Source organism: Myotis daubentonii, chromosome 3, assembly GCF_963259705.1.
Source record: "Myotis daubentonii chromosome 3, mMyoDau2.1, whole genome shotgun sequence".
Taxonomy (NCBI): domain Eukaryota; kingdom Metazoa; phylum Chordata; class Mammalia; order Chiroptera; family Vespertilionidae; genus Myotis; species Myotis daubentonii.
Genome location: NC_081842.1, coordinates 59,495,776 through 59,509,579, shown reverse-complemented (window position 1 = coordinate 59,509,579; position 13,804 = coordinate 59,495,776). Strand labels below are relative to the sequence as shown.

The 13,804-nt window shown below is 38.4% G+C and overlaps 1 protein-coding gene across 16 annotated transcripts in view; it reads left to right on the top strand.

Annotated features, from left to right (window-relative positions):
- The window catches only part of CD86 (CD86 molecule), an 87,191-nt gene that overhangs the window by 54,429 nt on the left and 18,958 nt on the right, over positions 1–13,804 (top strand). For 4 of the 16 annotated variants that reach the window (XM_059687689.1, XM_059687688.1, XM_059687685.1 and 1 more), the window contains exons 6-7: positions 6,794–6,839; positions 8,095–8,165. In XM_059687689.1, coding sequence (XP_059543672.1) covers positions 6,794–6,839; positions 8,095–8,165 — 117 coding nt within the window. Of the gene's footprint in view, positions 1–6,793; positions 6,840–8,094; positions 9,897–13,804 lie in introns of those variants that run through there. The other 12 variants (XR_009451860.1, XR_009451857.1, XR_009451858.1 and 9 more) reach the window with 9 other exon arrangements.

Below are 13,804 nucleotides of genomic sequence, written 5' to 3'. Positions count from 1 at the left end.
ATTTCTAACCTAAGACTTACAAACATAAAAGATTATTCCTTGCTTTACCTCCCTCCCTTCACAAGGTCACTTTCAGAATTCAATGAAGGAGAATGGTGAAAGCACTTATAGACCTGGTGATGTTCAAGCAGGGATGTTTGGTGGGAGAAGAGGAACATTAGATAACCATCAGATTTGCCTTCTCATCTCTAAAATAGGTCTCGTCTCCTGAGCAGTTAGATGAATTGTTCCTCACTAACTTTAAAAAAGAATATGAACTTTTATTGATTACCAAGCATTACATATGCATTACTGAATATACTGGGGGAGGGGGGAGATAATCACCTATAGTTCCAGTAGTAAGAAAAAAATTATTATGCTGATAGCATTTGGTCTATATCGTCCAGATACTTTTTATGTATGAATCTGTTCTTTTCCATAAGTGGGATACTATTATAAGGACTATTTCATTTTACAAGTAGGATAATCTCACATGTTTTCTAACTTTTTTGTACTAAATGTACAAAAAATATTCAATGTCATTAAACATCATTCTACAGCATTACATTAAATAGCTGCGAGATATTCCATTATGTGGATATACCTTAATCTATTTAACCAACTCTATATCATTGGACACTTGGATCTTTTGCTATTGTAAATAGCACTGCATTCAGCAGCCTCCCACATATGTTGTAAAAGTGGCCTGTGTTTGTTTAGTGGGGAAAATGGTTCCTAACTTTAGAATAATCCCTATATATGGTTTGGGCTGGTTTGGATAAAGTTGTAAAATAAGGTTGGACTTCATCTCAGTAAATTACCTCTAGTAGAAGTTTGGTTGGTGTTAATAATTCAGGTAACCTTCTTGTTCACTTATGGTAAAAAGAATAATGCTTCTGGCCAGCATCTTATTTAAAACTTCATTATATTGATTTTAAGATCCATGTAGAAAATAGATGGATGACATTAGCAGTTACTTATTTCATCCCTGCTTTAAAACAGGAAATTTGGGAGTGATTATCCAATTTCAATAAATTGACACAAAGCATATGACAGAGCAATTCAAGCTGCTAATGTAGGGAAAATTCAGTACGAGGATCAGATGTATGGATTTACCATGCTTGTCCAGGCTTTGACTTGTCAAGGTCAGGGTTTTGAGCTTCTCTTTTTTTCAATCTCATTGCCTTTAGAATTGGCTAAATGTGCAGAAGCAACTTTCAGTTAGGGAAGAAGCTGTCTCCTAAATTTGCTTTCACATTGGAATAATTAGTTTACAAATGAAACAAAGAAGAAAGGATAGAGAAAAAGAAAGTAAGAATGTTTCTTCCTCCAAGAAGCAATCAGAAAAATTCAGGAGACTAGAAAGGGAATTAAAGAGGAGGATGTGTGTATACACATGAGAGAAATTGGAAAGAGTGTTAAGAAGCTATATGTGTGCATATAAGATGGTCAAATTGAGCTATGCATGGTAAAAGGCAGAAGACAAGAGGGCACAGCACATATATGAGCCCCCCCCCCAAGAATGTGATAAAAAGTACTGATAGGAAAACGTTGTTTGGTCAGTCACTTATGCCAGTGAATCTGATAAAAGAGAAGAGCCTTGATATCACTGGAGGAAGGGAGATGTACTGAATAACTATGACGTGTAGATATGAGATGTTTGTAAATTTGGGTTCCATAACTTCAGCAATGTCTACATTTGCTTTGTGAATTCCTCTGGCATTAGCTATGCGATAAACAGAACAATGCCCACAGTAAGGTGTCTACCTCACATGCCCCAGAATCTATAATGTTTTCTTCTACAGCAAAGAGGACTTTCATATGTGATTAGGACACTGACCTTAAGATAATGAAATTATCCTGGATTATCCAGGTGGACCCAGTCTAATCACATGAGTCAGAGAACTTTTCCCAGCTTGGTTAGAAAGGTAAGAATGGAAGGAGAAGAGAACCAAAACTTAAGACAGACTCGACCCACCATTTCTGGCTTTGAAGATGGAGGAAGGGGCCATGAGCCAAGAAATGTAGGCAGCCTCTAGAAGCTGAGAATGGCCTTCACCTGAGAGCCAGCAAGGAAATGGAAATTTCAGTCCTACAACCACAAGGAACTAAATTCTGCCAATAGACAAACATGAAAGCAGTTGTGATCTCTTCAGAGAGGCACAAGTTTACTGATAATCTATAGGAATTTCTCCAAAAATGGAGCTTCCTCCTATTCCAAAACTAATCCTCTCCTCAGAGGAGAATAATCCTTAAACTGACTTGGCATCAAAAGTCCTTTCCAGTGTTTGTTCATAATTATATTGGGTTTTTCCCCTAAACCATACATATTTACCCTGTTTAACCTGTTACATTTTTAAAAAGGGGAAATGGCATGGTTATTTAGCTGGTTTCCAATCTCTCTTCTCTTTTTATTTTGTATTTTTATCAAATAAAAATTACAGATAAGGCATGAGAAAATGTCATCTTGAATTACTGTCTTTTCCCAATCAAAAGCTACCTGTCAGCTTACCCACTCAGGAAAAAGACTAAAAAAACTCCTCCTGAAATTTTGCTTCCTTGTTTGGTTTTGTGTGACTGACATCTGTATATATATTAGTGCCCTAACAACCAACAGTTGTTTTTTTTCAACTTGCCTCCTTCCACCAAACCTGAGTCTTGGCTTTTCCAGGAATGATCTCTTAAAGGGCAAGTGTTTCCTCCAAAATAAAACATTTCAACCACCATTTAAGCAGAAACCTTCACAAGGCTTAAAAATTGAAAGTTAGTGATATCATCACATCTGCCCTTCAAAATGCTAAATTTATAATCAAACCTAAAAGGTTAGAAATCTATCTTTATTATCTGCTTTTACTTTAAAATATAAGTATGTGTGTGTGTGTGTGTGTGTGTGTTTAATGGTGATGATTTTTGTCATGGACATAAAAGGATAACTTAATTATTCTGGATTGGTCTACAGACATTTGAAATATTTCATTCAGCTTTAAGTGCCATTATTTTCAAGAGGAACTTTGACAAATATAGAATCTAAACAGAGTTATTTTGTTTGGAAACTAAGTCAAATAACACATAGTTCTGATGGTAGGGAGAGCCCTGATATCAAAACTAGAAAAAAATTACAAGAAAATAAAACTACACATATCTCTTATGAACATAAATGTCAAAATACTTAACAAAATTAACAATTAAATCTAACAATATATTAAAAGTATGATACATCATGGTCAAATGGGGTTTATTCCAGGAACATAAGGTAGGTTTAACATACAAAAACCAAACACTAAAATTCACCATATTGACAACTGGAAAGAAAAACCATGTGATTATGTCATTAGATACAGATAAAACATTTGGCCAAATTAATATCTATTTATGATTTTTAAAAAGCAAGAAAAAACCCTTATAAAAGTAGGAGTAAGAAGGAACTTCCTCAACCTGAAAAGGACATCTATTAAAACCCTTCAGTTAACATCATATTTAATGACAAAAGACTGATTGCTTTGCCCCTAAGATCAATAATAAAGCAAAATGTTCACTCTCACTATTTTTGCTCAACATTGTACTGGAGGTCCTAGCCAGTGCAACAAGTCTAGAAAAAGAAACAAAGGCATACATATTTAAAAAAGAAGAAGCAAAACTCTCTCTTTTTTTTGCAGATAACATGTTCATGTTTATAGAAAAGCCTAAGGAATCCATTAAAAACTATTAGAACTAATTGAGTGTAGCAAAGTCACAGGATATATGGTCAACACACAAAATCAATTGTATTTCTATATACTGACAACAAACAATTGGACACTGGACAAAATTTAAACACCGTTTACAGTGACATCAAATAATACTAAAGGCTTGGGAATTAAATTTTAAGAACAAATTCAACACCTGTATACTAAAAACTAAAAAATATTATAACCCACAAAAATTTAAATGACCTAAGTAAATGGAGAAATATGCCATGTTTATGGATCAAAAGACTAGATTTTAAGATACCAATTCTCCCCAAATTGATTTATGGTTTTAATGCAATACCAATCAAAATCCTTGCAGGCTGTTTGGTGGAAACTCAAAACCTGCTTCTAAAAGTCATGTGGAAATGCAAAAGACCTACAATTGCCAAAAGAATTCTGAAAAATAAGGAAACAGAGGACTTATACTACCTAATTTTAAGGCTTACTATACAGTTATAGTAATCAAGGCAGCATGATACTGGTGAAAGCACAGACACATCAGTCAATGGACCAAAATGGAAAGTCCAAAAATAAATTCACATGGTCAACTTATTTGACAAATGTGTGAAAATGATTTCATGCAGAAAGGATAGTTTTTCAACAGATGGTGTTGGGCAATTAGATATCCACATGGAAAAATACAAACCTAGGCACGCGCAAAATTAACTTGAAGTGAACTACATATCTAAATATAAGAGCTAAAATTAAAAGACTTTTGAAAGAAAACATAGGAAAAAATCTTTGTGACCTTACCTTACCCAAATCTTAGACAGACACAATAAACACAAATTGATAAACTGAAATTCATCAAGATTAAAAACTTTTATCCTTTGACTTTGTTTAAAAAAATGAAAAGTCAAGCCACAGGCTGGGAGAAAATATTGCAAAAATGTATATTTGATAAAGGGCTTATATCCAGAATATATAATTATAGACTACTACTGGGTAATAAGAAAAAAAATTCACTTAACAAAAGGCAGGGAGCAAAAGACTTGAACAGATACTTAATAGAAGAAGGTATATAAATGGTCAATAAACATAGTCACACAGTCATAACACCATTAATCATTAGGGATATACACATTAAAGGCAGAACAAGATACCATTAACCACCCACTAACATGACAAAGATTAAAAGGACTAATAAATACCAAGTTTTGAAGAGGATGTGAAACAACTGAAATCCTGATGCACTACTATACAGCCCTGCAATTCTAGATATTTGCCCATCTATATAATAAAAGCTTAAGCGACCATTACGGCAGAACAACCTGAGCGACCAGTCATTATGATGCGTACTGACCACCAGGGGCAGGATTGAGAGAGGGATGCTTACTGCCGGCTTAGGCCCAATACCTGGCAGTCAGACATCCCATGAGGGGTCCGGGACCGTGAGAGGGTGCAGGCCGGGCTGAGGGGAACACCCTCCCAAGTGCAGTCAGACATCCCATGAGGGCTCTGGGACCATGAGAGGGTGCAGGCCGGTCTGAGGGGACACCCCCCCAAGTGCACAAATTTCATGCACCAGGCCTCTATTGAGAAATAAAAACCATGTCTGCACAAATGTTTATAGCAGCCAAGGTACTGAAAACCTGGCACCCCAAATTGGTGAATGAATAAACTAATAGTGGCATAGTACTGGCAACATGCCACAACTCAGATGAATTTCAAAAGCATTATGTATGCTCAGTGAAAGACTCCACACGTTATCTGATCCTACTTACATGAAATTAAGTGACACTCTTGTGACATTAAACAGATCAGTGGTTACCAGGGAACAGGGTGGGAGAAAAGGGCAGCTTTGGGGGCTTATATAAATGTTCTATATCTTGGTTATGGTGGTAATTGCATGACTGCATACATTTGTTAAACTCACCAAAATCTATATGAAAAATCATTGAATTTTATTGTATATTAATTATCCTATAAAATAAAAGGCTAATATGCAAATCCACTGAACAGTGGAAAGACTGGTCACAATGATACGCACTGACCACCAGGGGGCAGATGCTCCATGCAGGAGCTGCTCCCTGGTGGTCAGTGCACTCCCACAGGGGGAGCGCCACTCAGCCAGAAGCCAGGCTCACAGCTGGCGAGCACAGCAGCAGTGGCGGGAGCCTCTCCCACCTCTGCTGCAGGTGGGAGCGAGGGGTAAGGAGCGAGAGGTCCCAGACTGCGAGAGCCCCGGACTGCAAGAGGGATGTCTGACTGCTGGCTTAGGCCCGATCCCCCAAGGGGTCCAGGACTGTGAGAGGGTGCAGGCCAGGCTGAGGGACACCCCCTCCAATACATGTGCACCAGGCCTCTAGTATCTCAATAAAGCTGATTCTTTTTCAACACACACATGCGCATTCACACACACAGACACACACACATACCCGTAACTGTGTGCGCATGAACTGCCAATGATAGAAAATATTCAAAACCATCAGGGGAGCTGTTGAGAGAATTCCCGTGATCCCTAAATTCCTCAGTGGACACCCAGGTTAACAACCCCTGCTGTAAGGCTCTAAGTGGGACGATAGCACTGTCACAGAATTCAACCTAGAGGACTTTACACTCCAAGTTGCATCAGTAGTAAGTCCATTCCATTAGCAACTCAGGCTTTGGGAGATCTAGCCAGCTGGAGATTTCTCATGTGGGTCCATCCATGCGGTATTGTGTATTTGGTAGTATCCGCTGCTGGCTAACCCACTTCAGCATTAACACCTTCAAGATTTCCTTTTCCTCCTAAGTCTTATTTTCAGAAAAGGATTGGAAATTCTTGTCTGATCACTAAATGATTGCTAAAACTAAATGTGTTTCCCCTCCCACTAGTATTTTTATTTTAGCAAAGACTAGATTTGTAAGTGAAAATCCTATTTCCAACATTAGAACTTAAGGCACAGTGAGCAAGTAAAGGCATTTACTCTTTGGCTGCAAGGAGCTCCTTCTCAGTCCCCTGAAATTGCATCAAGTAACCATCTATTTCACATGTAAGGCTACAAGGATTTTTCTCCGAGTAGGACTTTGGAGCCTCTTCAAACTTTCCCTTTTTTAGGATGAATGGGCAATACATTTTCTGAGATTGTTTTGCTCTCTTTCAGAAGTCATCAGAGTGGAAGGGGAAGAGAGTGAACAGGCCAAGGAAAGGTGAGTCCAGACCCTATAACATTGTTGAAAGAGGTCTGATTCCCAGAGGGTCTATTAATTGAATAGACTTACATCTGAGGCCTGCTGAGACTCCAACAAACATGAACTAATGGAGAGGGAAAGGAAAGCGAAACTAATAGGGCCAGGAGGAAAATGTCCTAGTTGTAAATGGATGGCAGGGAGTCCAATGCACAATGCTCAGTCATGGCCAAGTAAACAATCAATACCAAAGGGGCCTGATGCGGGGAGCATGGCTGCATCTTATTCACCACGGTAACCTCAGTACCTAGCACAGTGTCTGACTAGTGGCTTTCCTACATGTGTGGAATGAATACATGAATAAACGAGGAATGATAATATGTTCCATTTAGCTTCTGTGTCTTTGAATCTGCTGTGCCTCCTGCTTGGCATATTCTTGTGCCACTTCTTCATCTCATTCTTCAGATCTTATTTCAAGCAGCACTTTCTTAAAAACCCATCCCAAACTAGATTATGTCAGCCCATTATAGTGTCATGTGGATACCTGTCCTTTTTCTTTATAAAGAAACAATATTTACATATTATTAAACTCTATAAATCTAGACTCTATAGAGAGCAGGGATCATATTAGTTAAACTAATCATTGTGCTGCTAGCAACCAGCAGAGTGCCTGGCATATAGTAGGTGCTCAATACATATTTGTTGAAAGACTGAATGAATACATGAAGGGATGCATGAAGATTCCTGGTGACCAGTCCTTTCACCACATGGTATAATTAGATTGTCCATACCTCTGTCCCTCCTGAGGAACTGAGCTTGTCAAAAATATCAAGGTTCTGGCTGCATGGCTGTGGGCTCAAAGCAGCCTTCAGTGAAGAGCCTGGTCACAGAGACACAGCTAGGACCCAAGGGCACATGGGACCCAGAGTGCCCAGCACTTATATGGATATTCCAGCCACTGTGAGTCCAGGGATCCTGAATGGTGAGTCAGGGTCCTGAGATCTTGCCTCCCCTGTCAGACTTAGTTCAGAAATCGTTCAGAAGAGCCTACAGAGTGAAGGTGGCAGGGGCTCAGCCTAGGGCAGGGACAGGCCCAGACAAAAATAAAGGGTAGCTATTGAAAACAGTGTGGGTGACACTTCACCTCTCTCTTCAATCGTTTGTTCTTCCTCGTTGTTATTGCAATGTCCCCTATATTTGGCCCTGTCATTGAAATCTAGAAAAGGAAGTGGCTCCACTGTGAAATCTGACCTAATTCTTTTTTCTGTTTCTCCAGAGTAGAAAACCGTGTACCTGAAAGATCTAATGAAGCCCAATGTATTGTCAACATTTCAAAGACAGACTCAGGTGACAAAAGTGCTACACATTTTTAATTAAAGAGTAATGTCCATTTGACTATTTTTTAGTGGGTGGTTTCTCTTTCTTCTTTCCCTTTTTAAATTAAATTTATTAAAATGACATTGATTATTAAATTATGTAGATTTCAAGTGTACAAATTCTATGATACATACACTTTCCTTTTCAAATTTTTGGCTGACTTTTTTTTGTCTCTCTAAACCTTCCCAGAAGGTGAGAAAACTTTACCATAAATAATAGTGGAGGCTCTAGGACTCCCTCTATACAAAATAGCCTCCTTATAATGCCAGCTCGGCTCCCTATGCCAGGAGCAGATTTTATCTGCTTCTTTTCAGAACACACTTGGATTGGATTGGATTGGATTGGATTCTAATGTTTAGGACTAATGCCTTCTGTGTCAGATGTGGCCTCTTTTCTTAATTTTACAAACTGTGCTTTCTGTAGAACTCCCACTACCAGGAATAGTGACTTTTATCTACTCTGAATTCTAAGGTAATGCCACAACCTATCTTGTATACCTATGACTGAACACCTACCTCTTCAGTCTGAGAGGGAGCTATATATTTTATGGCTTTATAGTGTTAATATTAACATTTTGAAATATAAAAAGTGTACTCTACTAATGTAGTTATGTGCTTTGAGAAATGTCCACCCTCTGCCAAGGAGTTGTTGTTCTTCTGTCAGGGTCAGTAAGGAAAGCAGACAAACTCAAAATTTGGGATACTAAGAGAGACGGAGATGGCAGCACTCTGGATCCTGGAGCCATTTCTGTATGGGCTGTTGCTAACACTAAGGAAGATCCATGTGACCAACAAGCGATTGATAAGCCTTAGGAGAGAGTGCTGGATAAAGCAGGACAGTGCCGTGCCTCGTGAACCCTACTTCTCTTCTTGAAAAAACTGCCTGAGATCGTGGCCTGGGCAACTGTGCAAGAACCAACGGAGAGATCACAATACTCAAAAAAGAAAAAGAGAGAGAGGGAAAAGAGAAAGATCTTGACCAACAGAGATGTACATGAATGTTCAGTCTGTCCCGTCCTTCGACAAGCCTTGGGGACAAGCCACAGATGGACAGTTTGTCCAAATGGACTTAAAACAGACAGTAGTTTCCTGGGTGGTCAGTGAGGGGTTTCGATGATACCAGGTGGTTGTGATGTTTTACCCGGCTGAAAGCAGAGCTTGGAGTAGAGAGCTATCATCTTGATCGTGGGATAAATGGAAGGAGACTTTGAACTTTTCCAACTAATGGCTGAGAGACAAAGAGCTGGAGTAAAATTAGTTTGACCAGCATGCAAATCATCCAGAAGTTGACTGAGCCCACAGATGCCCTAAGAACATATTGGCCAGCCCAGAGCAGTGCTAGTGAACTTGTGTCTGAGGACTATGAGCATCATTTTCAACAGTAAGAAAACTGGGTGCCAAGAGACAAATATACTAACCCAGTAGAAATAAGTCAAGAGACCCTGGCTCTAAAGCAACATCACTAAGAGATGGGGCAGCTTCGGTTCGAACCTAAAGAGGACTTTGGGGGGCTCACGCAATAGAAATAGTTCTGTAGAGCCGGCCTAGAGGGTTATAGACAGCTGTGCTAGCCATGCTTGTCCTTGTAAAATTGCCATTTGTGTGCTCTATCCTGCTCCTGCCTTCTTTAGACTCTAAGCATCTTGCTTAGAGTTTTGTACAGAGAAATTTTCAATAAATTTTCATTAAGTTGATGTAAAAATTTGTGTTTGGCTTCTATTTCCGGAGTACTACTCAGCGCTTGTAGTCTGATGTTCCTCCCTCTGTCTTCCTAATATACTTCCTCTTGACGTCTCTGTGGTAGCCCCATTCTCCAGTCACCCAAGCTAGAAGCCGCTGACTCATCCCAAAGCTTCTCCTCTTCCCTTTCCCCTAACCATTGTATGAGAAAGAGGAGCTAATATAATTCTATATGTTAATCTCAGTAATAACACATAAAAGATTAGTTAAGACAGGTTGTTTCTGAAGACAGCTGGGAAATTTAGAGTAAAGGAAGGGATACTTACTTTTCAGTTTATAAACTTTTATACTGTGTAATTTTAAAATTTTGTGCTTGTATAGTCACTAAACAAAGGCTAATGTAAAAGTATTTCTAACAACACATTACTATAAAATAAATTCATATAACTGTACTATATGTTTGAAAGTTGCTAAGAGAGTAGATCTCAAAAATTCTCATCAGAAGAAAAAATAATTTGTAACCATGTATGGTGATAGATGTTAATTAAATTTATTGTGGTAACCATTTCACAGTATATAAATAAATCAAGTCATTATGTTGTAATCCTAAAACTAATACATGATATGTCAATTATATCTCAACTAAAAATAAATAAATAAGTGTAGGGAAATTCTGGGGGGAAACTGTCCAGGCTCTGTGAGAGCAGGGATGTGATCTAACCTCTTCACCAACGAAACCCAGGAAACGAAGACAGAACCTCAAAACTATTTGTTTAGCTATTGAATGAAACATTAATATTTATTCATTCAATATTCATATCTGGTTTTAAAAAATCCCTCCTTTGTATATTAAATTATCTAGACCTCTGTGTTCCAAGTCTGGGGAAAAGAAAGCCAAGTAAGGTTAAGGGAGGTTCACCTTGTAACAGGGACTCCTCTAAACCTTTAAATGTATTATCCCACTTAATCCTCATAATGACCCTGTGATATCAGTATTGGGATATGATGCCTGTTTTGCTGATAAGGAAACTTAGGCACAGAGTAGTCAACGCAATTTATCCTAGGTCTCCAACTTAGTAAGTGGCAGAGTTGGGGAAACTTTTTAAAAGCATTATTCCCACCCCTCATTCCTTTCTTTCCCAGCCCCATGTTTTCTGTCCATAGAAGAGACAGCAGGTGAGTGCTTACACCACATCTTTTGTTACACTGGCTCAGTCACCCAAAATAGTGCCTGCAGAGGACCCGCCACTGATTTTTCCAGAAGTCATTCATCACCTCATAAAGCATATGATGTGGCTAGTGAAAATGAGTTTTTGGTCAGGGGGGAAGTGAACTATAATTGTTGCCTCCCCCTCCACCCCTGCCACTTACTATTCTTTTGCAATTCACCCTCCTCCCTCCACCATTCTGAAGCCAGTTTCATCCACTCAGCGCCTTCACGTGTTAACCCCAGCTAGAAAGCACAGTCACCTCTGACTACTGCCCTCCGACCTTTCCCTCAACACCCACTGCCACCTCCACTGTATTGCCATATTTGGTCATAACCAGGCCAGGCAAAGTCCCTCCAGCTTCAGCATCTACTCCTTTTCTCAGCCAGGCTCTTATTTCCAAGAACTGACAATCAAAACCAAAATGACCCCAGTCTACTCTCTCTCTTACCCTCTCTCTCTCAAAACATCAAAAGACACAAGGCAGCAGGAGGGAGAAGTAAGAGATCAACCAAAGGACTTGTATACATGCATATAAGCATAACCAATAGACACAGACACTATGGGGGTGAGGGCATGTTCTGGGAGGGGGGAGTGGATGAGGAGAGGTCAATGGGGGGAAAAGGAGACATATGTAATACTATATGTAATACTTTAAACAATAATAAATAAATAAATAAATTTTTAAAAAGGGGACAAGGAGGTAAATAGAGAAAAGAAGATCTCTCTCACATTCTTTTTTTTCCCCTTAACCACACAGAGGCGAGTTTAATCTCCAGCTTCTTATGTATCCTTCCATAGATACACTATGTATATACTATGTACATATATATAGTGTGTATGAGTCTATGTGTATATATAGTGCATATATACATATATACACACATATATGTGTATATATTTATTTTATTTATATGTGTTCCATATGTTTCATATATATATTCATTCAGGTTTGGTTTTATTCTACACCTAAGCAACATAAACATAAGGCTCTTGTTAAGATGATTACAAATATACTTCTTTATTGTATCAATTTTCAGTCTCATCCATATACCAGCATTCTTGTGGAACTTATAATAAAAGTGAGGTTCCATTGGCTTTCATCATCGCCACCTGTGTACTCCAGGAGGAAAAATACAAACATATACAAAGTCTTGCACTGTCCTTAGACACAAATTTTTGAATGTGCTCCAATCATAACAGGTTATACCCTAGATCTAGTGAATAAGTCATTCTGAACTGGATCTCCTATTACCTGCATCTCATATATTTGTCTTTCTTGACTTACTTCCTCACTTCAGTTGTACGTATCCACCAGTAGCTTTTTGAGAAAGGATATGTGAGAAGTAAATTTAATGAGATTTTTGTGTATCTGAAAATATCTTTATCCTACTCTCCTACTTAATTGATCATTTGTCTTGATATAGAATTTGGAGTTAGAAATTCTTTTCATTGTCTCCAGCTTCCAGTCTTGCTCTAGAAATATCTATAGATATTCTGGCTTTTTATCTTTTTATATGGAAGCTTTTAGGATCTTCTGTCTATCTCATTGTTCTTCAATTTTGTAATGAAATGCCTATTTGACCACTGTGGTTAGCACTGAGGTGATACTTTCTATCTGAAAACATACATCCTTTCCTCTAGGGAAATTTCTTGAATTGTTTCATTGATTTTTTTCCCCTCTCTATTTCTCTAATCTGTCATTCTAGGATATTGAATTTTAGTGTTGGATCTCCTAGGCCCGTGGTTGGCAAACTGTGGCTCGTGAGCCACATGCAGCTCTTTGGCCCCTTGAGTGTGGCTCTTCCTAAGCCTTAGGAGTACCCTAATTAGGTTAATAACAATGTACCTACCTATATAGTTGAAGTTTAAAAAATTTGGCTCTCAAAAGAAATTTCAATCGTTGTACTGTTGATATTTGGCTCTGTTGACTAATGAGTTTGCCGACCACTGTCCTAGGCTGACCTTTCTATTTTCTTATCTTTCTGTCCTCTTCCATCTTTTTGTCTTTTACTCTGTTTCTTAAAGATTTCCATAACTTTATCTTCCAAACTTCCTTTTGTATTTTTAAATTTCTGCTATCAAATATTCATTTCCAAGAACTACTTTTTGTTCTCTGAATATTTCTTTCTCTAAGGAGCCTGTCCTTAATTGTTTCAGTATCATTTCTTAACTCTCTGAAGATATTGGTAGGTTTTTAAGTGTTATTTTTTCCTGTATTGTCTCTGTATCCTCCAAGATTTTTCTTCCTGTTTGTTTACCTTGGTCTGTAGCAGTAGTTTTCAACCGTGGCTGCACATTAGAATCACCTGGGAATCGTTTTAAAATCCTGATTTCTGGGCCTCATCCTCCGGAAATTCTGTTTCTTTGTTACTAATGTTGTGTCCCCACCCCATAACAAAGAAACAGAATTTCTGGAGGATGAGGCCCAGAAATCAGTATTTTAAAAAGATTCCCAGGTGATTCTAATGTGCAGCCAAGGTTGAGAACCACTGGTCTATAGCATCTATGTTGGAGGCTCCTTGTGATGTCTGATTAACTCTGATTGTCTATTCATGAGTAAGAGTGAGAAGCTAGAAATTTGTTTGGAGGATCTGAGTCTATGGATTGGCTTATTAACTTTAGCTTTATTATAAAGGAATCTGGTGAACCTTTTTAGGAAACCATCTTTAAAAGGTCTTTTCTCTTAGGCTGGTAGTTTTGCAGTATTTTGAAGGTAGAA